The sequence below is a fragment of the Actinia tenebrosa genome, unplaced genomic scaffold (assembly GCF_029948245.1).
Source record: "Actinia tenebrosa isolate PJP-AT-01 unplaced genomic scaffold, QUT_ActTen_1.0 PGA_scaffold0__85_contigs__length_37466705, whole genome shotgun sequence".
Taxonomy (NCBI): domain Eukaryota; kingdom Metazoa; phylum Cnidaria; class Anthozoa; order Actiniaria; family Actiniidae; genus Actinia; species Actinia tenebrosa.
In genome coordinates, this window is record NW_028292569.1 from 26405970 (window position 1) to 26432537 (window position 26568).

The 26568-nt window shown below is 36.8% G+C and overlaps 2 protein-coding genes across 11 annotated transcripts; both read left to right on the plus strand.

Moving 5' to 3' along the window:
* Window positions 1-86: 86 nt before the first annotated feature.
* LOC116302704 (uncharacterized) lies at window positions 87-7177 on the plus strand. 2 transcript variants are annotated; one of them, XM_031712066.2, is made up of 8 exons: window positions 87-800; window positions 1442-1499; window positions 2430-2507; window positions 3358-3418; window positions 4216-4331; window positions 4823-4937; window positions 5380-5435; window positions 5977-7177. In XM_031712066.2, the coding sequence occupies exons 1-8, from the start codon at window positions 484-486 to the stop codon at window positions 6115-6117; spliced, it is 942 nt and encodes a 313-aa protein (XP_031567926.1). In that variant the 5' UTR covers window positions 87-483; the 3' UTR covers window positions 6118-7177. The 2 variants fall into 2 exon arrangements, with proteins under 2 accessions (XP_031567926.1, XP_088894094.1); XM_089037968.1 differs by lacking the exons at window positions 4823-4937; window positions 5380-5435; window positions 5977-7177 and adding an exon at window positions 4560-4816.
* A 1813-nt stretch (window positions 7178-8990) lies between these two features.
* On the plus strand, window positions 8991-26550 carry LOC116302703 (cellular tumor antigen p53). Of its 9 annotated transcripts, none has more exons than XM_089037940.1 (16): window positions 16623-16860; window positions 17011-17039; window positions 18233-18291; window positions 19609-19748; window positions 20449-20494; window positions 21344-21376; window positions 21739-21808; window positions 22228-22344; window positions 22643-22750; window positions 22837-22954; window positions 23172-23296; window positions 24062-24165; window positions 24820-24899; window positions 25249-25312; window positions 25589-25629; window positions 26178-26550. In XM_089037940.1, exons 1-16 carry the CDS (start codon window positions 16631-16633, stop codon window positions 26440-26442), a joined length of 1629 nt encoding a protein of 542 aa, XP_088894066.1. In that variant the 5' UTR covers window positions 16623-16630; the 3' UTR covers window positions 26443-26550. The 9 variants fall into 9 exon arrangements, with proteins under 9 accessions (XP_088894083.1, XP_031567923.1, XP_088894089.1 ...); XM_031712062.2 differs by having other exon boundaries at window positions 16626-16860; window positions 20449-20497; window positions 21347-21376; XM_089037944.1 differs by having other exon boundaries at window positions 16628-16860; window positions 20449-20497; window positions 21347-21376; window positions 24065-24165.
* Window positions 26551-26568: the final 18 nt, after the last annotated feature.

Below are 26568 nucleotides of genomic sequence, written 5' to 3' on the forward strand. Positions count from 1 at the left end.
GACATGGGTTCGCCTCTCGATCTAGTCTCTCACGGTATCTACAAGTAACGCCTGGGCAGATTTGCCCTTTTGCTTTCTTTTGTTTATCGAAGAAAATTGATATCACGTCTTCGTTATCATATTTCATTTTTATTTGAAAAGGCAATTATCTCTCACGTACGTAGCTTCTTATTAGTCCTTATATATTCTTGGAGGTTTTAAGTCATTTATATTAGCCAAGGCCGTTTGATTTCGTAAATGGGAAAACCCCCTTGGCCAGAACAGCTGTTGACTTTTGGACCTGAAGTGCAAAAAGTTCTTAAAAGACAAACGTTGCGTAATACGAATGATTGGTAACAGTCATATGTCATTTATTGGTAAAAGGTCATAAAGGTGCTAGAAATTTCTTGCCCTGGAAAAACGCAAGCTCAAGCTGGTGCCATTTAAACCAAAATTATCTTTACTGTAAATTCAACTTCGACGACGATTTCCCAAGGTAAAGGTATGTCAAGCAATCCAGGGCTTCGTCATCCTCTACTCAACGACAGGAAGACGTCGGAAACCTGTTTTGACGACAGTGGAGAACCGAAACTATCTACATTAGCGGATCACCTTGGGATTACTGAGATCGATGCTCTTCATGACTTTTCGTCAAGTCGGAGTAGTGCTGGAGACAGGAAAAGCCATCAAAAAGGACGGGAAAGTCCAACTGTTGTCTTAACTCAGGAGCAAGTGAACAATTTGATTCAAACCCTGGAAAATACTGGGAATGCTCTCAAACAGCTGACTTATCGTGGAAGTGAAGTTGCACCTCATAGAAGGTAACTTTCGTTGTATTTAATGCATGTAGTGCACGAGATTCTCAGTGGACATCTAATAGTAATAATAATAAACACATTTATTAAGGGTAAACATGAAATAAAAAGTAATATACGGATAGGCTACTTGTACAGCGCACTTGGGGGGGGGGGGGGGGTACTCCCACATATGGACTATATGGGGATGATCCGCTCAACAGGGTATGGTTTTTCAAGCTTCTTGTCATTAATAGGGTTATGCAATTTCGCTAAAGTTCCAACTTTTTTCCTGAGTTTCCTGTCATATTCAGGGTTTCTACTTTCGTATTGACCAAAACTGGTTACTATTGTCTTCAAAAAACGACACACAAGCTGACATGATAATTGAAACATTGAAACAGGAACTCAGTGCAATTAATTATATCTTTTGTCATAAACAGAGTCTACAAATTTGATTTTTTTGTCATAAACAGGGTACCACCCATTTCAGAATCCCAGCGGAACACCCCTACCCAAATCCTAGCAGAGTACCCCCCTCCCGGACAGCGTAGTACTCTTATTGCCATGACTGTAATAATCCATCTAATTAGGTTTAGAAGTTTTAATGGTTTATTAGGACAGGGAGATGTATCTACAATGTAAACTATGAGATTTTGTTTCTATAGACCAAGGATTCCAAGATGGATAATATCCCATCTTTTGATGATTACAGCTCTTTGGCAGGTCAGTTATGTGATATTAGAGTAACCAAAATGCATAAAAATGAGATGGACCTAAGTTTAGAAAATCAAGGGTGGTGTATACATGTAGCAGTAGTGTGCAGACCCTACTAGTTATTATATATAATGGCTCTCACGCACCTCTGGGATCTGGTTTTATTCACATGCACATGTGAGTGCATGCATGAATGCATGGTATTAGGGTCTACCCCTTGATTCTATCATAGTTTTCTCCTGGTTCTCTGTTGTTGTTGTTTTTACTTAACAAAATGCTATGCCAAAGTGGTTGTTTTAAGCTATGGAGCTATGGAGTTTGATAAATTTGAAGTTTGGTCACCATGCATGGCCTTTTTGAATTGCCTCGTATTTACCATGGTTTTCGTTGTTATGTGCTAACTGAGGAAAATTGGGGAGAACACTGGCACCGTCAATCAGGGTAATTTGTAAAGGTACCGAAAAATCTCTTTTGATTGACGGCAGTGTATTGTCTGATTACCCTCGTGCATCTGTTGTCTCGATTAGCATGTAGCTGCAATAAAAACAGTGTTTACAAAATACTTTTCATTATAGTTAATACTACCAAGATGGCTGCAATGTGTAGTGTATTGCACATGACATAGTCATTATTTAGCACACATGCATAAGATCCACTATTGTTCTGAATAAATTGTTTGACAGATTTCTGACTAGTTGCATGGTTGCTCCATTTTTTGTTGTTGAAATCCTTGTTGCCAAAATGTAGTATTTAGGGATCTCGAGAGAAAAACCATGCTTGCAACCCATCATTTGATAATATTTTGAATGTTTGGGTAACAAAGTTCAATTATACAAACAACAGTCACAGAGCTGCAAGTTCAATTATATGAACAACATGCACAGAGCCTGAAGTGTTTACTATTATCATTATTTGCAATGATTTGATTTTTTTTCCCAGATAACAGGGACTTTGGCGCTGGCAATCTTAAAAGGCTTCACAGCACACAGAAAAGATGAACGATCTACCTTTATTTTGGTAAGCATCACACAGTAAATCATTAATATCTCGTTACCACCTGTTTTACAGTACTGTACAAGGCTCTAGATCTCATGAAGTACATAAAATTAAGGGTAGCAATATACAAATGGAGAAATAATCTGAAATCTATATTGGGTATTTATCAGAGTATGAGACGATCACAACAGAGCTATATACATGTAGGCTCCAAATTAGGTGAAAGCTCAATGATCAAATCATAATTTAGAATTTGATTTTTGAGGAAGGAGGAAACCAAAGCAGAAGAGAACCAAAATTGCAACAACTCTACTCATACTACAGGCTGTATGATGACATTGGCGGGACTCGAACCTGGGTCACATTGGTGAGAGGGGGCTTGAGACATGTCAAGCCCTCAAACCACAGGAGAGAACCAGCAAACAACACTACTCATGCTACACTGAGATTGGCAGAACTCAAACCTGGGTCACATTGGTGAGAGGTGGAGCATTTAACAGCACACATCACTGTGCTTCCATGGCAATGTTGAATTGCATAAACTGCGTCCTTTACCTGACAATGGAGCCGTTAACTACATTTTCTTTAGAGTCAGTGATCGTTCACTCACATATGGTTGTGTAGTTCCAGAAAAATATCCATACTCAACCCATGGAAGAAATTGGAAATTCTGGAGGGAGGGGGGGTCAGAGAAAGAACAAAATTTCAGAGTATGTAGGGAAAAAACTTGTAAGTTCCTTGGGGTAGGGAGTGCTTTTACAAATTCCCTCTGTGCTGCATGGGGGTATGGATATTTTCTGGAACTGTACATTATTATTTATAGGTAATATATATTGATTTTATCTCATTACAATTTTTTTATTTATTATAGACAATAGCAATACTGGTTGTGATACAAGCAGTCAATCTTCTATTGGTTTTTGTAACTTCAGGTACATTTAATTCCCAGCATTTTTAGCAGAACCTAACACCACAGCCTAAATAATGTAGATCATATTGTTAATCCTGAAAATGTTTCAGAACCTTTTCAATTATATTTGTGCCATTCTATCCATGTGTCTATATGATATGTCCCAAATGCAACCTAACTGGTCAATTGCCCATTTTATAAAAGAGTTTAAGACTTGAAAAAAGTTTGTTGTGCAAAGGCATTTGGGATTAATTGCTACAGTACATAGGATGCTTTTCTGTTCAATTTGCATTGTAAATATGGTTTGTTTCGATGACTGTTACTGCATTCTACATCATTACTGATATATACTAACTACATCATTACCAGCCGAGTGGTGAACACAGACTGTGCAAAGCATGATTGGAGAAAATGACCTGCCCGAAGCAAACATGGCAGTTTTAGTGAAATTGTTTTTATTCTTCCTTTCCACGTTTCTGCTTCTTGTAGGCACATGTATTATATTTAGTCAAAAGAAAACAAAAAATATGCAAAAGTTGGGATACAGTAGCCTTGGAATAAGGGCTGGTGGTAAAACAGCTAAACATGCTGTGATTGGCTAAAAATTCTCTACTCAGCTGGTACTGATACGATATCACTCTAAAAATCATATAAAACAAAGGAAAAGCATGTTAGTAACCTTTTCATTTGCTTTGCAAGTGTGACAAAATTCTCCCTAAGTCCACCAATTGTGTTTAAATTATGGGCAATCTATTGAATCACCCAGAGGGTACCCAGAGATTGATCTGACTGTTAAATTATTTAATGTTATATTTTCAGTGAAACTCACCAAGCAGTTCCTTCACCAAACTGTAACCAAGTCATTTCTTGCACAGTCATATTTATCTATGACACTCTTGTATGCTGGTCTCTACACTCTGGTGTATAATATTAAGGTTTGTTACTAGATGATTCCTCTGTCCCATCCTGAAATGCAAATCATGTTATATACGTTGTGTATAGTTCCAGGAATTATCCATACCCCCCCCCCCCCCCCATGGAGGAAGACCCCCCCCTGGAAATTCCAGTTTTCTTCCATACAAACTCTTTAATAGATCTAATTCACTGTTTCCGCATTTCAGACCACATGTCATTCCCAAGAGTATTATTTCTTTGTTTAACAGTTGCACATGAGAAGACACATGAATATGGATACGACTCAAACAAGGAATCTTATTCTCAAGAGACTGACACGTGGTCTGAAATGGGCAAAACATTATATGACAGATGCTCTAAAATGGGGAAAACATTATGACCAAGCTAAAGGGGTGAATAAAGGTGCTGCAAAAAGAGCATTTTATGATTGGATGCTTCCTGCTACATACTTAATAATGGAAAAATCCATGCAGCTAATATCTAGTAAGTAGATCTTTTTATTGAATTGCAGCATGAAGCCTTTGAAGAATCAACTGATGGCCTCAAAATCGGTGACTCTGCATTTTCATCATTTGTCCTGTTTTCTAACATGTTATACTATTCAATAAGTACGGCTACACTGTGTGGTAAGTAAGACCATCGATCACTGTCACTACATATTCTTCTCATTACAGCATGAATTATCTCCTTCATGGATTAATGACCTTCAAAAGCCTTCAAATTTATTGAAACTCTGACATAACCTCTGGGATGGTCAAAGTCAGAGCACAACTAATTTACACAGAATTGAAATTTAGCTTTGCAAAGGGAGGAAAACTGGAGAATTTATCAATACCTTTAAATCAAGGGAGAGACCTACATAACAAACTCTACTCACATGTGATGCCGAGTCCAGGATTTGAATCCAAGACCCTGAAACTTACTCAAAGTGAGGAGCAAGTGTACTTCTGCTATGCTTTCCTTGTTTCCCATATCTATTATTTCTGGACAATTTTTAATAGGGGAGTCATTTTGTGTTGTAGATCTGCATTCTTGATTTTAGTTGTTAATGTTGTGCCATTGGTTTAGGTACTGGCCATATTATTGCTTCAACATGGTATGCACAGCTTATTTCAGCTTCTCAGGTATGCAAGACATCCATCCATTCATCCATCCCTCCCTCCCTCCCTCCCTCCCTCCCTCCATCCATCCATCCCTCCCTCCCTCCCTCCCTCCATCCATCCATCCCTCCATCCCTCCCTCCATCCATCCATCCATCCATCCATCCTACCATCCATCCATTCATCCATCCATTCATCCATCCAGCCCTCCCTCCTCCCTCCCTCCATTCATCCATCCATCCATCCATCTTACCATCCATCCTACCATCCATCCATTCATCCATCCATTCATCCATCCAGCCCTCCCTCCATCCATCCACCCACCAACCCACCCACCCATCCATCCATCCATCCACCCATCCATCCATCCATCCATCCCTCCCTCCATCATTTCATCCATCCATCCATCCATCCCTCCCTCCCTCCCTCCCTCCCTCCCTCCATCCATCCCTCCCTCCATCATTTCATCCTTCATTCTTTTCTCTGTCCTTTCTTCCCCTTACTGACTCCCTTTCATGTTTCATTTATATTATGAATATAACTTTTTATATTTTCCTTCCTTTAGATGCTAATGAGCTATGTCTACTTTGCATCAGTGCTCACCATCGCCGTTCACCCACCCAAGAAAATCCAATACACAATAGGAAAACATAGAGACAGGAATATTAACTCAACTAGATCTTATGGTAGTATACGTAATGTATAGGGTCGAATATCTTGAACGAAAGCACTAAAAATATAACACCTACGTCGAACATGAGGAAAGCAGAGCAAGTAATTACCTTGCCTGTCCTCACTAAAAAAAAAGCGTAAAATCGAAACTTTTTCCATCAATTCACTTCTGCTATTTCCTTATTTATTATTATAGAAATGGCCATGAATCCTTACGATTTATTGTTAATATAAACGATTAACTGAACGAGAACGATCATAAAAATAGCATGGACAACGTCGGTGCGAACGGATAACATATAAAAGCAGCTATAAATGAATATTGACCTGACCTCCATAAAGGAAAACAAATACATTAAAAATTAAATTAGACTTATTTTTCTCTTGAGCTGTTTGTCGCAGTAACTGATGGGCTCCGACGAAGGAAGCAAGGTCAGAACGATATATTGAGTATCTTTTCAATGATTTAATAATATTTTTCCATTTATATTGGAAATAAATTGGAAAATAAATAAATAGTAATAAAAATAAAACGTCTTTAAAACTAAACGCAGAGTGTTGATTACTCAGCAAGTGGAAATGAAAAACACTATCTTTATTCACTAAAAACTGTCATAACACCAATGAAAGGCACGCCGATATTGTACCTGTAATCCTCTATTCAATCTCCTATTTTAATTATCCTTTCGTCTATTTTTTTACTCAAGTACGTGGGGCATAATTGAAAACGCGTTTAGACGTGTTTTCGTTGAGTGACTGCCTTACATATTGACGTCTCGCTAAATAAACAACAATTGAAATAATTCTGATTTAAATCTCCGATTATCAAATATGAATTTTATCATCATCATTATAAAGTTATTTTCAATTGGTGTTTTTATCGCAATGAAGCCGTCTTAATTTAAAAGTTCATTTTTGACTTCAACTTCTTTTTAACAACTAATTATTGAATTTTACAGACATTTTATGATTTATAATTCGTAATTTTGTAAATTTGCTTTAGAATGGATAATCAATATTTTATCGATTATATACTTTTAATAAAAAATGATTGAAATAAAGAGTGTAAATAAAGCATCTAAAATTTATATTAATATCTCTTTTGTCGGATTCTTTTTGTTTGTCGTTTTGTCTTTTTGTTTTATTTATTTATTTATTTTTTCTTCTTCTTCTTCTTCTTCTTCTTCTTCTTCTTCTTCTTCTTCTTCTTGTGAAATATTTCAAGATTAGAACAACATTTTCTTGAGTATTGTGACTTGTTTTATATTTCCAATTATTTGATTTTGCCCACACACTTTATCTCTCATCTAATCCAACGATGGATATGTTTCCCTCCTGTTATCAAGGGTGGCGTGTAGTTGCAATCTCACCTCTGGGGTCTCGAGTTCGATTCCTGAATATTTGTGAGTAGAGTTTGGTAGGTCTCTCCCTTGAGTCGAAGTTTTTCTCCAAGTTCTTTCGGTTTGTAGTCTCCCTCGCATCCGTTTTTAGTGTCGGTCGTCACGCAACGCTCCCCGTGGGGAAGGGAACGTGACGACCGACACTAAAAACGGATGCGAGGGAGACTATTCGGTTTGCCGCTCTATTCAAAACCCAACACACAAACCGTGTAGGCAAACACCAACTCGCTTCGTTTGATATTTACTCAACCAATTTGAAATTGCTATATTAAATATATGAGGAAATGCTGGAGCTAAGTCATTACCGTGCGCAGAAAAATATGTACGGAAGGGCATATTGCGGAAATGGGGGATACTAATTGAATCAATTAATGCAGTTTATACGAAGCCCAGTCCAAGAGATTTAAGGAGTCACCTGTGAACCTTTTTTTTTTTCTTCTTCTTCGTTTCTTTTCTTTTCTTTTTGCACGCATGTTAGAATGTGAATATAAAATACTATGCGCGTTATTGAAAAAATTAAAGTTCTTATTTTATGCGCCCTTGTCTATACCAAATACCGTTCGGGCCGCGACATGGCTTTCAAAATTAATAATGTAAAACCATAAGCAAAAGTAAAACGGTAATTTAATGATTGAGTTATAGAAGGAAACTACCTACATCTACATTTTTAATTAGTCAGTAATATCGATTAGATATCACACCAACTATAGTCATTGAACTTCACAATGTTATTGTTTGAGTTAGGTCGATTGAAAACGTTTCAGATCTTTTTTATACCTTTCACAGCGTTTCTCCGTCTTTCCTTTGATTATCATTCTTTCATTTTAGCGGTACCACTTGAGAAAACAAAAATATGGATTTAAAAAAATCTTATTTTCAACTAAACTGCTAAACTGTCCTTCTGTTAACATAGTCACGTTTGTTGGGATCCAAGGACAGACTGTAAGTTAATAGCCGACAATGCCAAAATGCTATAAAATTTAACTGACAAATAGCAAAATTGACTGACAACTGACAAATAAGCGAAATTTTATGTTACAGTGACGACATTGAACCGTGAGCTACTCGAGTTTATTTATTCATTATTTTATTTCTTTTAAATATATTTCCTGAACTTTCTACTGTTTAAAACCCTCTAAGATAGCATTAGGTTCAAATATACTGAGTGAGCAAAATACATTATATTTCCAATCGATTGGCTCAAGGAGTGATTTACAGTACGAATTCTTAAAATTGAGTGTTATTCCTTTTATTTTAGCGTTACCGCTTGAGAAAACATGAATATGGATTTAAAAAATTATTATATTAAAAAACGTTTGAAAATGGACAAATATTAGTTAAACTGCCTTACAGTGCCAAATTCTATTAAATTTAACTGACAACTGACAAAATGTTTGAAATTTAAATGACAAATGGCATTGCATATTAGAGAAATTTTACGTTTCAGTGAGGACCGTGAACAATTTTATGTTTTTTGTTGTCATTTTTCCCCCAGCTGAACTGAACTTTCTATTTATTCTTTCAAACCCTCTTAAATGAAGCATTGAATTCAAATACACCGGTAAGCAAAATAAATATTTTTATTATATAATTACCAATGAAATATCTATTTTTCTCTATTTCGAAAAATTGATATCTTCACACGTGAAAATAACATGTTATTTTCACGTGTGAAAATAACACCATTGCGATGGCTATTCAAAAATACACGGAAAGAATTGCCTGAAAAAGCCAAAACATACTTTATTGATAATTACATAATAAAGGGAATATTACATGGCCGCTTGGAGAAACGAAATTTATCTTCTCGTGTTGAAAATCTCTCACTCGTTCGCTGTGCTCACTTGTGAGAGATCTTTCAACACTCGAAGATAAATTTCTTATCTCCGCGCGCCCATGTAATATCCTCTATTTATATTTCCAATCAATAGCTAAAGGGATAGTTTACGGTATGAATTTTATTAATATTTTATTAAGTATGTATTCCTTTCATTTTAGCGGTACCTCTTGAAAACATGAATATGGATTCATCATTATTATTAGGGACGGACCATTAGATAGTTGATGGGGGGGGGTTGCGTAAATCCCCCAAAAAATATCGAGCAATAAGCACTTATACCTCAAAAAAATATCGGGCAACCTCTTCTGCTAGAAGAAAAATATCTAACTGTACGCAAAAAAATAAGGTGCAAGGGTTGAGCCCAAAAAGATTAATATCATATCCCATCATATTGCTAGTTTACTTATGCCATATTCAAAACTTTTTCAAAATACTTTTTCCCCTTATATGATACTTTCGATTTCAAGATACAAAGCAATTTAAAGTTTGTTTGCCATCCAGCAGAGCCTTCCCCCAATAGACCTTTGGTTGAATTGATTCGTTATCAAAGTCATATATCAGCACGTGACTGTTTGTTGCAATTAAATGGCCTATTTCGATCGCTGTACGTAATCAATGACAATGACAACAATGATTGGTACCAAAAAGTACGATATGGGCTTTTACGAGATTTACAGTCTGACTGTAATAACCGTGGAAGCTATCCAGTCAGAGGAAATATAGTAATGAAATATCAACATTTAGTCATTGACGCGTAATTCAAATAATCTGAAACCTATTCAGAAATGCTGGGCTGATCGCTCGTTTACAACAAAATGGAAAATTTTATAAGAATTTGTAAGGAAAAATGCGCTGGATGGCAAAGCTGCTGCCCATCCAGCATATTTTCCCAAACAAATCCTTATAAAATATTGATCTTCTATTTAATGCCATTTCTCCTTTTTCGCTTGTTATGAGCTAAAACTCCGCCACCCTACTAATATCGAGGTGCTCTTTTCATTTCTATTGTTTATTTTAACACAGCTGCTCGTTTTAAGGGAAGTATGGTCACGTGAACTGTTAGTTCAAGTCGTCTATTCTGCGCGTTAGTCGTACATGCCTGGCTTTGATCAGCCCATAGGTTGTTTCAGGGTAATGTGCAGTATTTTTTAAACGATAGTCTTCGTTACATACTCATCATTTCCGCATTAGAATAATTTTTTTTTTTTTGGTCTTTTAAATGGACTAGGCACGATTTCCAAGCAAATAAAATTAGTGGTTTGCAGAGTTCGCCATGCATCCCCAGTAGTGACTCTCATGCGTGGGCCATCACGAAAAATTATAAAAGGTCATAAGATGTTATTACATAACTAGCATTACTATAATACTCTTACAACCTTCCCGTAATTTTTATGGTAAATTGATAATGTGACTAGTAGCAGTAACTAGTTGGGACTGTGTAGGTGCTTTGAATACGACAAGTGACTCAAGAAAGAAACTTAAATGCCGTGTGGTCCCGCCGGGCTGGATGTCGCATTTGAGTTGCATGTTTGTTGGTTCTCCTCCCTTTACAAAAATCAAGAGTGGCTCTTCATCCACTGAATTCCAATTGGAATTTAGACGTTCATTTTTTGTGGAGGGAAGAAAACCGGAGAGCCTGAACTGAGAACAACCCTCGACGCACAGGTTGGTATGGAATGGATTGACAGACTTGAGAAAGTCAAAGTCTCTTAATTATTTTAAAATAGGAGTTGACAAATTTTATTCGTTATCAGACTCCCACACGACAAACATGTAAACCAGTTTTAGTTTTAACTTATTTAGTGAATTTAGGATGTAACTGATGTTTTTACCACGTATAAATAAAGTCTTCTGTCTGTCTGTCTGCCTGTGTGTCTGAGAAAACCAACAAGCAACTCTACTCATATGCGAGGCAAAAAATATTTTGAATTCTAAATCGTATTTAGTGGAAGAAATTAAAGCCATCTTCCTAAGTATCTTATTTATTTCATGTTATTGGCAGTGTTGAAGACAAGTTCAGCAGAAGTTTGAGACAAAGAAGTTACAAATAAAAGATGCTTTTCTAACAAAGAATCAGTCGTTTTAAGAAGCGAAAGAAACTCAAAACTTAGGCCAAATTTCTTCAAAAGACAACAACAACAACAACAAAAAGAATAAATGTTAAAATTACGAAATTTCAAACAACTTTCATCCTACTAAAATGTGGCTGCCATTTTGTGTCATACTTTCTTACAACCAGCAGAACAGCGACAGTGGTATGTTTACACACACTCTAAGCTTTTAATTTGAAAAACAAATTGATAAAGTTTCAAGAAAATGGATTCAAATTAAATACTACAACCGCCGGTGTAAATACAGCTGTAGGGCTTCAATAATTTGGCTTCTTCAGGTACAAGATCAGTACATGCAGCTAATGATTTTCTTAAGGGATACTCGGCTTCTAAAAGAACTATACGCTTTTGTCTTCAAGATTTCAAGTGATTGAATATTGGTACAGTCGTTTTAAGGGTTGCTATGACGTCAGAATGGAACTTGGAGAATTCTAGATTGAATGTTTACCATCTACACCTGCTATTATGGCTTGATCGGTGCCTACTCGCGGTAGAACTAAACACACTTGATTTTAAAAGTATATTTTATAGAAGATGCTATTCCGCTGGTGTCGTCTCATATAAAATTCATTTGAATTTCTGATTTAGAAGCGAAAATTTGGAGCGAAATTTCAATATCTTATGCGAAAATTTAGAACATACACACTGATATTCTATATGCCACGTGTGACTTTTTAGGAAAAGTTATTCCCAAATATAATGAAAAGCAATTGCTCAAAGCGGTTAAGACAATAAAATCAGAGATCTGATCAATTCAGTTTGAATGTAAAATGCAATCTCAAAACCAACATCGCATGTGGTTGGGATTCTCTTTCTCTTGTGCTTCGAGGGTTTGAATTTGTTCTTCACCGGAATCAATCTCTGGCAGATTTTCACGGCCTCCCTCCGTAAACATCAACTTCTAAATTCCAATTCCATCTGGCGTTGAGTGATTAGACGAGACTGGTTCAAGAAACGGAACAATTATTGCGCGCCTCATCATCGACGTAAAAATGAACTTATAAGAAATAGGAGAATGACAAAATTACAAGAAATAGTAAATCAGATATTGATTTTCATATTGTTGATGAAATAAATAAAAAAAAGATTAAATACCTACTACGTTGTGTTTGTGAGTTGTTTGATAAACACCGTCTCAAACAAAACACAACCTGACCACCGGATACTTGAAGTTAACCTGAAAATCACAATTGCCGACTTGAAGGAGTGTGAGATTAACAAAAGAAAGCGATATAGCTCAAACAAAAGGCGCATGCATTTAAAACACTGGCACAACGATATTGTAAGGGTTTTGACTGTAGCCGGTGCAACTCGATGCTGGTATTGCTATACAGGTAGCCCGGTTTTGCTGGTCCTCTCTTTTGTTTGAGAAGATTTGAAGCATTTAGCGGGTATGTTTGAGTATGTAGAAGACCACACGCGAGCTAGCTTAAGTTTAAGCCGAATATCCGCTTTGAAAATACTCTATAAAGTTGACTATATTTTACTTGTTTAGATTCTGAAAAAAATTGTCTAAAATATAGTGCAAAATAAAGTTGGAAATCAAGTAATCGATTGAAAAGGGTTTGCTTTTTGCATGTTTTGTCAGTTGATTCAAATCTCTGCGGAAGAGAAATGTTTTTTCAAGGGCATCCTGTGAGTGGATACTAGACACACCATTTCAATTCTGACTTCTTTCCTTTACAACAACCAGCACATAAACACTTAAATACATGTATTTTTTTATTTGAAAAAAAAATCAGATTAAAACAGCGAACGAAGGAAGATGCATAATATCCAACGTGGACTTGAAAGACACTATGCTAGGGCGTTTTTGATCAAACCGCCTTGGTCATTTGCCGGTCGAAGGCCACTTGTTATATAGCGTGTGTATAGTCGACTGATAAAGTATTGCAGATGGTCTTAGACGTTATGAACGGTGGCTGGACGTTGCAAGCCGGAGTTACTAGTGGTAAAACTTGATTTTAGTTTATACAATTAACTCTCTCTATATATTCTATGATTGTCTGTCGTAAACGCCTCTATTCTATACGTGTTGTTACTGCATAGCGAGTTCATGGCTAATCCAAAATCCATATTGACTATCAGAAAAATTATCGAAAAGAGCTTTTCGTTCAAATGTATTTTCCCTAACTTCAAATTCCATCAAGCTCTAAAATAACGGACTCTGAGCTGGTAGTCGAGGCATGGCTAACTTACAGTTAGAAAATTTTAATTTCACGCGATGTTAGGTTTTGCGGAGGGAGGAAAACCGGAGAACCCGGCAAAAAACCGCCCTGGATTTAAGGAAGAGACCTAATTAACTCTATCACATGTGATTCCGAGTACAGCAATCAAAAAGAAAACTGGCAGAATCCCAGTTGTGTCTATATCTGGCTAGAGAAGCATGCATGTCGACAGTTCACTAGTCGATAGGTCTGTCAAGGAAAGATTACAAAATTAATTTTTAGTTTTCTAATTACTGATCGAGTTAGTCACAAAAAGATTAGAATCATATATTTTGCCTATTGTACCATTATATATCAATGCATATTTTTTCTTTAATTAGCTCGATAAAATTGAGAGTCTTGAATATAGAAGCCGGAGCTAGCGATTGAAAATGATTATCATTTGCTGGAAGAAAAAGATGCAATTTCTCGTTTAATGCAGAATATCGGTTTTCCTTTACTATGGCATTAAATCATAACATGCTTTGTTTAACTTTCATGCAGTATTCAGAAACAAGCTTTATCGAAAAGACATATGCTCTCCGATCCCCTTTATTATTATTATCATTTTTCCTATCAAAAGCTCCTTCCCTTTCTCCTTCTCCTTCTCCTTCTCCTTCTCCTTCTCCTTCTCCTTCTCCTTCTCCTTCTCTTTCTCCTTCACCCTCTCCTTCCCCTTCTCCTTCTCCTCAACTCTTTCATGTTCTTTCAACTCACAAACTATAGCCAGTTTAGTAAAACGAGAGAAAGAGAAGTGCCAAGCAAGATAAGACTCTTATTGTTTTGATGCTATCTGACTAAAGACATTAGTTGCCGTACGATATATATCTTTTGTGTATGGGAATATATATGAAAATATATTTGTACTGCGGTTATAATGTATCAAATTGAGCTGATCCTCGCAGTATATGAAGCAACTTATGCAGCTGCAAATTGAAAGACTCAGAAAAAATTCTGAGTCTTGAACAGGATTTGAACCCGTGATATATATATAGATAACTTCACGATATCAAAACGCTTAGTTAATCTTAGTATGGCAACGATTGCTTGATGGCAATAATGACAACACCACATTGGACAAAACGCTAGACACAAATACTAGATGGATAGGAATAGTTGGCATAGAACTAAACGTTTATGGTTGTTTGATGCTAATTGCAATTACTAATGACAAATAATTAATGACAAAACACTAGTGCCTCAGAACTAAACATTTATCAAGCGATTATTTTGAGACGTTTGATTTTTACCTTAGCTTAGTTTAGGTGGAGTGAGTTGAAAAACTGATTGAAAACGCCACAAAGTAACCGCAGACACTCCAACCAAGACATTTGAATAGTGATAAACGAAGTAATTCGATCACCTTATAGACGCCCCAAAAAGTTTAATGCACAAAGCGAGATTTGCTAAGCAACGTAAAAGACATTGCATGCGCGTGTAGCACAGGCAGTCAAGCATAGTCATCGCCATGTGTTCGCATGTCCAATTGCTTGCCACTTCAGACTTGAAATGGCTATTCAATCGAGCCTTTTGTGAAGCTGCCTCGAATGTCATTCATACTTGAATTTGGGTTACAAGACATAGACATCGATGCAACTGTTTCTCAGTACCCTTGACTAGCACTCGAATTTGACAAAAGAACTCGCTAAAAAATCCTCCAAGTTTTTCAAACTGTTGCAAAAAAGATCCCAACATTTGCCAGCCATGTTTTTCTTAACTTTAACTGCTAGTTTTCTATCCTTTTTGTGTGTGTGTGTGTGTGTGTGTGTGTGTGTAAGAATAAAAAAGAGAATTTATTCAGTGATTGATCGACATTTGACAATTATTCCCAAAGCACTCTGAGTTGATCGAAATCCAAGCTCTTATTTGCCTTAAAAACATCGTATGATTTTTTCACATAAACGAAGATTAGTGGTTGCCCGGCGAAAGCGCCGAGAGAAAAAGGAACTATGAATGACCTTAACTATATCGCACGTGCATGAATGCTGCCGGCATTGTCAGGCTGTTTTTATCATGGACAGTCGAAGGCAATCAAGCTTGAATTACTAACGCGAAAACAATATCGCAAAAAAATAAGGGGATGCTTCATTCTATAAAATAACAAGTGCTTCACTAAAATACCAAAATCTAGTTGCTTTTCGCAAACTAGAATCCAGAAAACGTAATAATTCTTCTTTTTTATCGTCATCCGGCAGCTGCAAAAAGCATTTTTTTTTTTTTAATCTATTCTTTTTATGAATGGATTTTGCGCGAAATTTTAAAAAACCAGCCAGTTTAGTGACGATAAACGATAATTGAGATCTAATCTCCACTACAGAAGGCTCAAATCCTCACATACCACCAAACAAACTTTAAAATAAGAATGCCAAACAGTTTTGTCTAGCTGTAGTTGGTTCTATTCGAACCATCATAGCTTTTTATCCGAGCCGCGTTTGCTTAGCTGAGTCTAAAATTATCTTCTGTCACTAAACCGTAGGGGAAAAAATAAATTGTTTGATGTTACTGTTTACTTTTGATAAGCGCTGTAACTTATTCTTAATAATACACGAGAAGTGGTTCTTAAGATTTTACGTCTGTTTGGATTATTTGGCTTTGGAATAATTGTGCTATTCTATTAAAAATGAAATTCACTGAAAACTGTAAATGTGTAGAAAGTTAAACCCATTGCAGGAGAAACTGTTATTAATATGTGGGTATAAAAACGTACAAATAAAAGTGGAAAGGCGAAGCATTCAAGATCTCAATTAATAACTTGGTGTTTAGATACTCTTTTTGAGATGTGATTTGTTGCATGCAAGCACCGTTTGAAACACGTTTTGAATTTGACGGGCATCTGCCAAGACCTTAAACAATTGTCTTAAGTGAGCTGTTAAATGACTTAATTCACCCATGTATGACTTCTCCATGCTAAGTTTAATTTTGTAGACTTATAAATATTCCTTCTTTGTCTGAACTCTTAAGTAGCGCTGAAAGGGAAGTTAGACAATAAATGATACTCCAACGTGCTTATCAAAATTCCGCTACATCGCTCACCAATGCATTAGTTCCTGTGCCAACCGACGATCAACAATCGTGGACGTTTTTTTTTACAAAGTCTTGCATTTGTTTTCTCTGCTACGAAATGTGCGAAAACGAACAAGTGCCGAGGTCGTCGCCCTGGAACAACGCAGTTGATAGCATTTTTCCAGTTAGCGAGTCTTTTCCCGATATTTTTTTAACGTAAGTACTACACTACCAATCCATTTGCTGGCTTGTCTCATCTGTAAGTGAACTTGGAATTGTACGTACATTAGCTCTTATAGAGTATTGCTTGTTTGCATGTACAAACGCGTTAGTTCAAATCCATTTTTCATACTTTCTATACTACAGGGATGAACAAGTTAAACTCGAAAACACAGGTAAAAGTTATACGTTTTCTCACGCAAACTGCAATATTTTAAAAATAGCATTGGAAATGATTTGAGGTGTTCAAAGTTAAGATGGCTCCGAAACTTAGAGCTCGGATTTCTAAAGCTATGAGCGAGATTGCAGAAACTTTAACTTTGAGATATTCGGATGGGATTTCCAAGCGAAGAAGAAGATCTTCGAGAAACTCCTCTAGGAACTTGAAAGTCAGTGACCGAACTGTGTTGCGCAGTGGAGCTAAATCACTTATTACCAGTGGCAAGCAGGGTACTCCTTTGATTGCTATTTTTTCCTCTCAAGTTCTTTCTCAATAATTGAGGTTGATTAAGATTGATTGTAGATTTAATGAAAAGATAACAGGAATGAAAAAATGTTTTTTTTAATGTAGGCATTTTTATTTTTATTTTTCACTTGTCCTTCACAAGATTGAACGGTTGAAACAAAACCATTTATTTGAAAACAAAGATAAAAGAAAACGCAGTGAAAGAAAGAAATAGAAAAAGAAGAGATGGAATGAATGAGTGAATGAAGGAATAAAGAAAAGAAGAGAAAGAAAGAGAAGAGAAAACGAATGAGATCTAGAAAAAATGGAAGACGGTATCGTTTCTGAAGAGAATTCAAAGTTGAACCCGTTGCATGTAGAAGAATACAGAGTCCTTGATATATTTTCGTTTGTCGTAACTTTAATCATAACACAGGTGGCGTATTTAATATATATATACATTCTTTTATAACTCATACGATCAATGCAGATCAAGATAATTGAATCAAGAGAACACAAAAACATACCAAACATTTGTCAGTATGTATCACAACCAAAACTAAAGTAATTCACTTAACTCTTGGTTTCAAAAACTTCTAATTAACTGTTTAATACCTGAAATAGATAAATGTACATTAAAACGTTTGTCTATTGTATTCGGTAGGATTCTATAAGTTCTTCAATGCAAAGGTTTCTCAGTTAAAAGCGTTTCTCTCTCGTTAAACTGTTGGAGTCGAGACACGGACCAATTTGCACTCTTTTGCGTACTTCTAGTAGATATAAATTAAAAGTATGTTTTATATTCAAGCAAAGCCAGAATTAAACTCGAGTACTTTGAATAATCATAATTGAAAATATGGTTTAATTTAATTATTTCAAGGTACTTGAATATTCCCCTTTATTTATCTCTCTATTTCTAATTAGGAATCAGAAGAATTGAAATAGGTGAAGCAACGCAGCTCAATCCAATCGACTCTTTTCAGGTCAGTGAAATTAATTAGAGGTTTCTAAAGGCGCGACGATCAATGATCATTGATCTTTAGAGCTATACAGCCAAGGTAAGCTTCAGTAGGTCACCCAACACGTGTAGATGCCCTGAGGGATTTAGTCAAAGGAGCATGAAACATTATTCAGTAGAGTCCAATTCTGAGAAAAACATCTATATATAGAATTGAAAATATTCATTTACAACCTAGCTGTTGGTTAGCTACGAAGAGAATAGAAAAGAATGTAGGGGAATGGAAAAAAAAAAGCGCAGCTTATGTGGAAAAGCAAACAAATGAATGAGAACATATTTAAATGACAGTAAATAAAAAATAAAAAAATAAAAAATAAGAGATAAAAGATAAAAAATAAAAAGAAAGAAAGAAAGAAGTTGGCGTCAAAAAGAAGCATTGAGAAAAAGGAGTATCAAAATAACACAAATTTACTTCTAATATGAAAAATCAATGAAATTTTATTCAGTCGACGTTGTCTGAACTCAAGAGCTTGTCTAGAATATCCGACAATAGTTGATATCAAATTTCCCAATTGAAAACTCTTTAAAAATAGAAATTCCTAAGTTCTCAATTCTATTTTTCCCTTTTAAAAGTAGAGGACGTTTCAATGTGTAATGTCTGTGGTATTGAAGAGATCCCAAGGAGATCTTAACCAAAGCGGAAGCCTGAGAATTTCTTCAAATAAGTATACTGTCTGAGGTTCGTTGTTGCTCTTGAAAGATCCACTCCGACGATTTTGAATATCTGCTTGCCTAAAACACGTTGCCTTTTGTTTTGAATGCCTCAGTTGAGTAGCTTTGGTTAATCAAGAATACTAGGAGCTCCTGCTTGAGCGTCGTTTGTACGAGGTCGATATGGAGAAAGAACAGTTCCGAAAGGTCACTCCCTTGATGTTGTGATGTTAACGTTATGAAAAAGTCTTGTCCATTGAGTGAGAGTCATAAAGCTAGCAGGGGGAATGGCAGGCGCGTTTTGGCGGGAAAATTGTTGCCAAATCCAAGGCATTCCATTAGTATAGCACTTACCACATACCCGTGAAAAAGTTAACTAACAAAATTGTACAAATTAGAGCAAAGGTTTGTAGGTCTACGGTCTACTGAGGCCCACTGAGGTTACTAAATTTTGGCCAAATTAGTGGTATGCACTCTATAAGCCATCGCGAGAACTTAACGTGCCATTTCATTTGCAAAGGAGTTTGCTATTATAATATGGAATAACTTTCCTCTCCCCAAAACTAGCTATATATTGGAATATAAAATTATTATAAAGACGATTTTAAGATTTTTTTTTTTCATTTTGTAGGCACAAGATTTTCCATCGTTTCCCAACATTGATGATCAAGAATATCCAGAACCACTGACTCCCGAGAGTCCAAGGTTCCCACAGGAACTCAATTGCTTGATGCCATCAGCGCCTCCCTCTCACATTGTTTCACCATCAAGGTATAGTCCCTAGGTGTACCGTAGACCCTATCTTATATAGTACCATTGGACTCCAGAGAGTCCAAGGTTCCCAAAGGAACTCATGCCATCAGCGCCTTCCCTCTCATATTGTGTCACCATCAAGGTATAGTCCCTAGGTGTACCTAGACCCTATCTTATATAGTACCATTGACTCCAGAGAGTCCAAGGTTCCCAAAGGAACTCATGCCATCAGCGCTTCCCTCTTATATTGTGTCCCCAACAAGGTATAGTCCCAAGGTGTACCTCAGATCATATCGAATATAGTATCATTGACTCCAGAGCGTCCAAGGTTCCCATGCAAGGTAACTGAATTGCTCGATACAATCAGCCCCTCCCTCTCAGATTGTGTCACCATCAAGGTATTCTTGGAGTGCACCTAAATGACTCAAAATCTCGTCCGTTGATCTAACCGAAGAAGCTAAAGAGGAATGCTTTTTTTTCGTCAGGCAACATGGCGGCTACGACATAACATGCACTCAAAGAATAGTCCCTAGCTGTAGCGCAGAGCGTATCGTATATAGCTGTACCATGTAGTGGCTCCAAATGACAATGGCTAAATTTCTAGTTTGTGTATTTTTGTGATTTTTTTTACGAATAAATTTAAAAAAAGATATAGCATTCCATAGTATCATATCCTTGTTCGTTTTGTGACATCATTTTTGTACTGATTGTCTTACAGCGCAGAAATAAATGGAGAATACAATTTCTGCTTGGCTCTCGAGACCCAAGGTAAGTGAAATGATTGATATACATACAGTGATAGGGATATTGTATCGTTACTAAACAAGCCTTTGAAATATAAGCCTTTGATCCAACTATACGCCACTTCCAGTGTCATGACAAAAATAGCACAAAAGAGGCTTTGCACCATCGAGTGACGTCAGCCATGTTAGATGACAGGAACAATACAATCGTTTTATATCGAGCGGCGAGGTAAATATTCTCCATATTCACTGAGCCTGAGGCGAATAATTGTTTTAGCATATACCAACTTGTGTACAGAGTAACTTATTTTTACATACAATAATTCAATAAAAACAAACAAACAGAAACTTTTAGTTTGCGTGACCAATTCACGCAAAACTTTTAGCAAAACTTTTAGGCCATACTTCGTTACCTTTTTAGTATTGATAGGAATGACATTTACTTTCATTTTTTCAATTTCCTCATCGGCGAAATTGTAGCAAAACGATTGCCGGCAGATGCCACTTTGTTGCCGACTCAATATTCCGAGATTCAGAGGTGAATATCGTACAATATTCACCTCCAATTAACCAATGAGCGCGCACGTTCTTAGGAAGTACACAAGTTGGTATATGCTAATAGAAATTATTCAATTCCCGAGAGCAAAGTGATTTTATTGTTCAGCCATCTGACCTCAGGCAGCTGTATTATAGGCGTTGGCGCGTGATGTAGCAAAACCTCTATAACAGCTGCCCTCACAGTACAAAAGAGGTCCAGTTCAAGGACAAATCGCACGGACGGACATAATTATAATTTGAGGTGGGGATGGAGTAGAGTAGGGGATCGACAAGTGTAGCTAACCATAAATCTTATTTTTGTTTGTTTTATTACAGCCGAAAAAAGTAGCAAACCCTGACTGGATTGTAAGTGTTTAGCTTAATCATTAATTACATCTCTGTTGGTACTTGAACATTTACCTTTCTAGCTACCGCGCGCACTGTTTAAGGTAGCACTAAACCTCAATTTAATCTTGTTAAGGATAACGTTGCTGAGCAACTAATTAGAAAGTTAGACTTTAAAAGTTGTTTATCATAAAGTTTCTCATAAATATCGCAATCCATGGGAAAATGTCACGTGATCATGAGTGAATAATCAAGTGAGGATGAGGATACGACATGGAGAAATGGTCACGTGGATGTATGGTCACGTGGCTGTATGATCACGTGATCCCTTATGATCTGGTGATGGTTTATTGACTAATGCTTTTGGTACTTTTTATGCTTAGTATTCAAACATCCAGAACAAGCTGTATATCAAACCACAGACACCTTGTCCCATGAAGTTTTCGCTGACAGGTGAGATATTGATTTGAATAAGACCTCTCGTGAGAAAACACATGAAAACACAACTATTAAACAATCAACTGTCATACACACCTAATTGAAAAAACGTTGTCGGGTTCGAGAAGGTCATATCATCGAAGCTAAGATCGAAAAGGATTTTGGTTACTCCGAAATGCCAAATGTCGACCTAGATTGACATGCCAAAGCCATTCTCCGAAGATTTATGCTGGACAGTTGTTTGGCTGCGGTATTTTGTCTTTCCATGCTCCCCTTCGGTCTTAGCTTTGATGATATAACCTTTTTTAAACCCGACAACGTTTTTTCAATTAGGTGTATGTTGGTTGAACGTTTCATCCTGAAGCATCCCAGTTTTACAAGGATACTTTATAGAAATTCAATGTATTAAAGCTGTACTATTTTTGTATTCTTAGGGTCACCTCCACCGCGCACATATATTAGGGCAATGCCCATATTTAAATTACCTGAACACGCTAAAGATATCGTCCGATGCTGTCCCAACCATACATTAATGGACCAGATTACCAGAGGTAAAAACAATATATAAAATCATATCCCAGAAGAAGAAAAAAAACAAAACAAAACAAAGAAAAAAACAAAAACAAAAACAAAAACAAAAACAAAACAAAAAACAAACAAACAAAAAAACACATCTTCATTTGGATCTGTCTTTACACTAATTTAAAATCTGTCTGTAAAAAATGCTTAACATTTTTAGCCACCTTCACTTGGCTTCTAAAGAGTCCAGCCCATGAATTCAAGAGACAATTTAGACGATGGTTAATGTTAAATGACTTTGCTTCTAAGTATATTTTGTTTTCTTGTCAGATAATCCGGCGTCAGGTCACTTTATTCGCTCGGATAATCCTCAAGCAGAGTACCAACAGTGCGTCCATTCTGGACGTCAATCTGTCAGGATTCCCTTCAAAGTTAATGGTACGACCCCTGTCACTGACTGCCAAAAATACATGCCAATAATTCATTCTTCCTAAAACATTAATCGATATTTTTATTGATTTTAGTGGGTGTTGCTGGGAACGAGGAGGTAACAGTTCATGAGCTGTTCTCATTCGTCTGCAATAACTCATGTGGGGGTCTGAACAGACGGGCAATACAGGTCGCGTTCACCTTGGAGACTGGGTAAGACTATAGTTTCGTATGTATTCACTTTTTTTTTAGAGCGGATTGAAGCTGCGCATGCGTCAATTGTTGTTTCCAGAGCGCGCTTTGAAGCTGCTCATTCGTCAGCTTTCACTTCCAGATCGACTTGTGCATGCTATAGCCGTCTCTTTAAGTGAAGTTTTAAAAGACGAATAGAGACTAAATCACTTCTGAAAGTTTTACTTTTAATTTACAGAGAGTCAAATGAAATGCTTGGACGTTGCTCAATTGAAGTACGTGTCTGCGCATGCCCAGGAAGAGATTCTAAGCAAGATAACGAGGCAGTCAGCAGACCAAGCAGAAAAAAACGAAAACTGACAGGTAGGAGTAATTGTTGCGCATTGGCTCTGAACTCATTACTTCCACTAGTTATATTTAGCAACTAGACCTCTCGCTCGCCATTATTGTCAAGGGGTTCGGATGGAATCGATAAAATAATTGAATGGGCCATTCTTAAAATTGTCTTCAAGCCCAGGATAACATGGAAGTACAAAAGACATGCCACAAATTCCATCGAGAGCAATTGTAATTTCTTTCGTATTTTCATGTTAGCCTCGCATTCGCGACTTTTTTGAGAAAGCTCCATTGTTTAACGGAAAGAATGGCTCTCCCCATCGCTTATATTAATAAAGTTTTTTACGCGCTCGCTCGTCCCCGCTCCCAATCCTATCTATCGATTTAAGATAGAATAGAATAGAATAGAATAAATCATTTATATGAGATGTTGGAAATGTGATGGAAGTCGCGACTTCCAAGGTATTTCCATAGTGTTGAAGTAATTTCCATGATATTTCCATCATTTCCCTACTTCCACGGCATGGAAAAATGTTGAAAGTGGTGACTTCCATTATATTTCCATACCATGGAAATCACGCGTGAAAAATGACGACGCGTACACTTTCATGACTTCCATGGTATGGAAGTGCTGACTGCCATTATATTTCCATTGCTTTTTAACTTCCATTGTATGGAAATATGTTGGAAGTCGAAACTTCCAACATATTTCCAACATCTCAAATCGATAGATTTTTCCAGTGTCTCGGTACACTAGAGATAATACGGCAAATCATTTTTTTATCTGGTCAGCAGCGGATGTGTCAAGCTCTACGCCACTACCAGCCTTTCCACCAATAGACCTCACCCCAACTCCCTCTCGTTCAGCAGAAGACAACACTGTTTATAATCTAAAGGTATCAACTTAAATCCTTCTTGAAAAAATCTTTAAAATACTTTATTGGCGTTCAATAAATCAAGGTTGTGGGTATGAATTGGCACTTGAGTACCAGCCATAAAAGGGTTTCACATTTCACAGGCATTTTGGGGACACGAACACTGCAATGATTTTGTAAGAAAAGAGATTCAATTTAGTTGGAAGATCTCTACTTTTTGTCCAACAACATGGCCGCTGTAAAACATTTGTATAGGAATGGGCCGAAGGCTAAGTGTAAAAGCCTTTCCATTTTATTTTGTCAGCAAAAACTTTAAAAAGTTATCGCGATAACAATTTCGCGCTAATGTCCTTGAATCCACACACTCGTCCCTAAGAATATTATTGCTGTGGTTTAAGGGGACTGAGAGAATAATAAATGAAATTTGGCAAGGAATTAATTTAAGATGAGGTAGAAATGGTACCTTAACTTCAGTCCAAATACTTTCTTCTTTCTTAGCCTTCTCCGCAGGCTACTTCATATATTTTCCTTGCGTTGGGATTTCTGTGTTTTGTCCTCGCCACAGGAAACCCAAGAAGCAAAAAGAGCCAAGGAGATGCCTGCGAAGCTAAGGAGGCTACTCTTTTCTATGTTCAGCGTATTTTAACTTCTGTTCTTCTTCTTATTACTTTTCAGGTTTGCGGATACGTAAATTATCTAATCTTGAGAAAAATAGCTTTTGCTCTGGAATTCTTTGCAAATATGAAGTCAAGATTGTAAGTTGAATCAGTTAATTTTTATAAATTCAATTTACAACGCTTAATAGACCTTCCTTACTAAATTTGAAAAATAAAATGCAAGATCCACCCCCTATACTGCACTGTAGTGTAATGATTGAATAGGAATTATAAAATAACTGTTATGAATGTCGCGTTCTGATTGGTTGGGAGCGCGTGCTTTATGAGAGCACATTGCACGCGCGCGCACTTTCCATTGCGTTATTCCTATCTATTATTGTAATTTGTATTTTATAAAAGAAATAAAAAAACTTGCTTGCTGTGCTGTATACATATATTACCTAACACTTGTGCCATAAACGAACTGTTAGTCATTTATTGTCCTCAGCTCAACCTTGCCGTGTGAAGATCCAGAGTTCACAGAATTCTTTGGCGATGGCTCCGCTGAACCAGTAAGTGTTGCTTAGAAAGTAGCTTGCATGAAGACAGAAACTCCTCAGCAAAGACAGTGAGCAGAGGGATGAATGAAAGACTGAATAAACACGGGGTAGAGTCACGATATTCTTTCCTTTTAAGAGAAAAAAGGAGGGTTTTTAATTTTTCTATGACAGCCCATGTAGATTCCTCCGGCACTACACAAATTAAAAAAATAATACTCCCTAGATAGCACTTAGTATAATAACGTAATATATTAAAACATTTGTCTTGTCTTTTCGTTTTATTTACAGCGAGAATGTAATGGTTGTGATACTAACACTCCTCTTCCAAGGTAAGCACACATGAGCAATCAGCTTAGAACGCTTAGAACGCTTAGAACTTAGAACGCGTGCAGAAAAGCAAACACGATCATATGAATGATTCTAAAAACAGCATGAAAGATCATCAAAATAGCAAAGTACTAATATCGCATGATTCCAACAATGCTTAGTTACCGTTGCTATGTCAGAAATACCCCAAAATTTAAGCAGAACAATTTATCTTCTCATTGAAGGGCTAAGAATAAAATTACGACATCCACTTTGATTTGTACCCCAACTTCGGTGTAAAATATGGCGGCTTTTCTGAAAACGCGCCCCAAATGGAAACAAGTGACCATGAGTGGTTAATCCATCAGTAACACAGGTGATATAACGAGTTGGCTGGGGATACGATGGTGATATTCTTGCTCGTTTTCGGGGCTGGCCAATAGAGGCTTTGCATCATCCTTTAGGCCATACGACCTTTCTGATCGTCTGTACTCCATCCCGAATGCACGACGCACTAGAATATATATGAATTTTATACTTTCGTCACGCAGTATTGTTTTACCAATTTCAGACCCATCCCTCAATCATCACCGGTCATGAATGGTCAGCAGTCTCTACCAAGCTGCGCAGCCTCACATGCCCCAGACAACTGGTACCAGTCTCCTCAACAAGAGCCTTCGGTCAACGGTCGCTCAACAGCAACTCCTTATATGGGCTGCTATACTTATAGGAGAATTACTTTGTCTGTTGAATATTCTGAAACAGAATCGATGTGCGCAAGTGAGAACAAAGATTTGATGGAAAGAAAAGATTTAGGTGTAAGGATACAGGGTTGATTGAAAGGGAAGCCTTAAAAAGAGAAGTGGCAGAGAGTGAGTTGGAAAAAATATAAGGTTTCACGAAAATAATGACAAAAAAAAAAAAAAAAAAAAAAAAAAAAAAAAAAACAACAAAAAACAAAA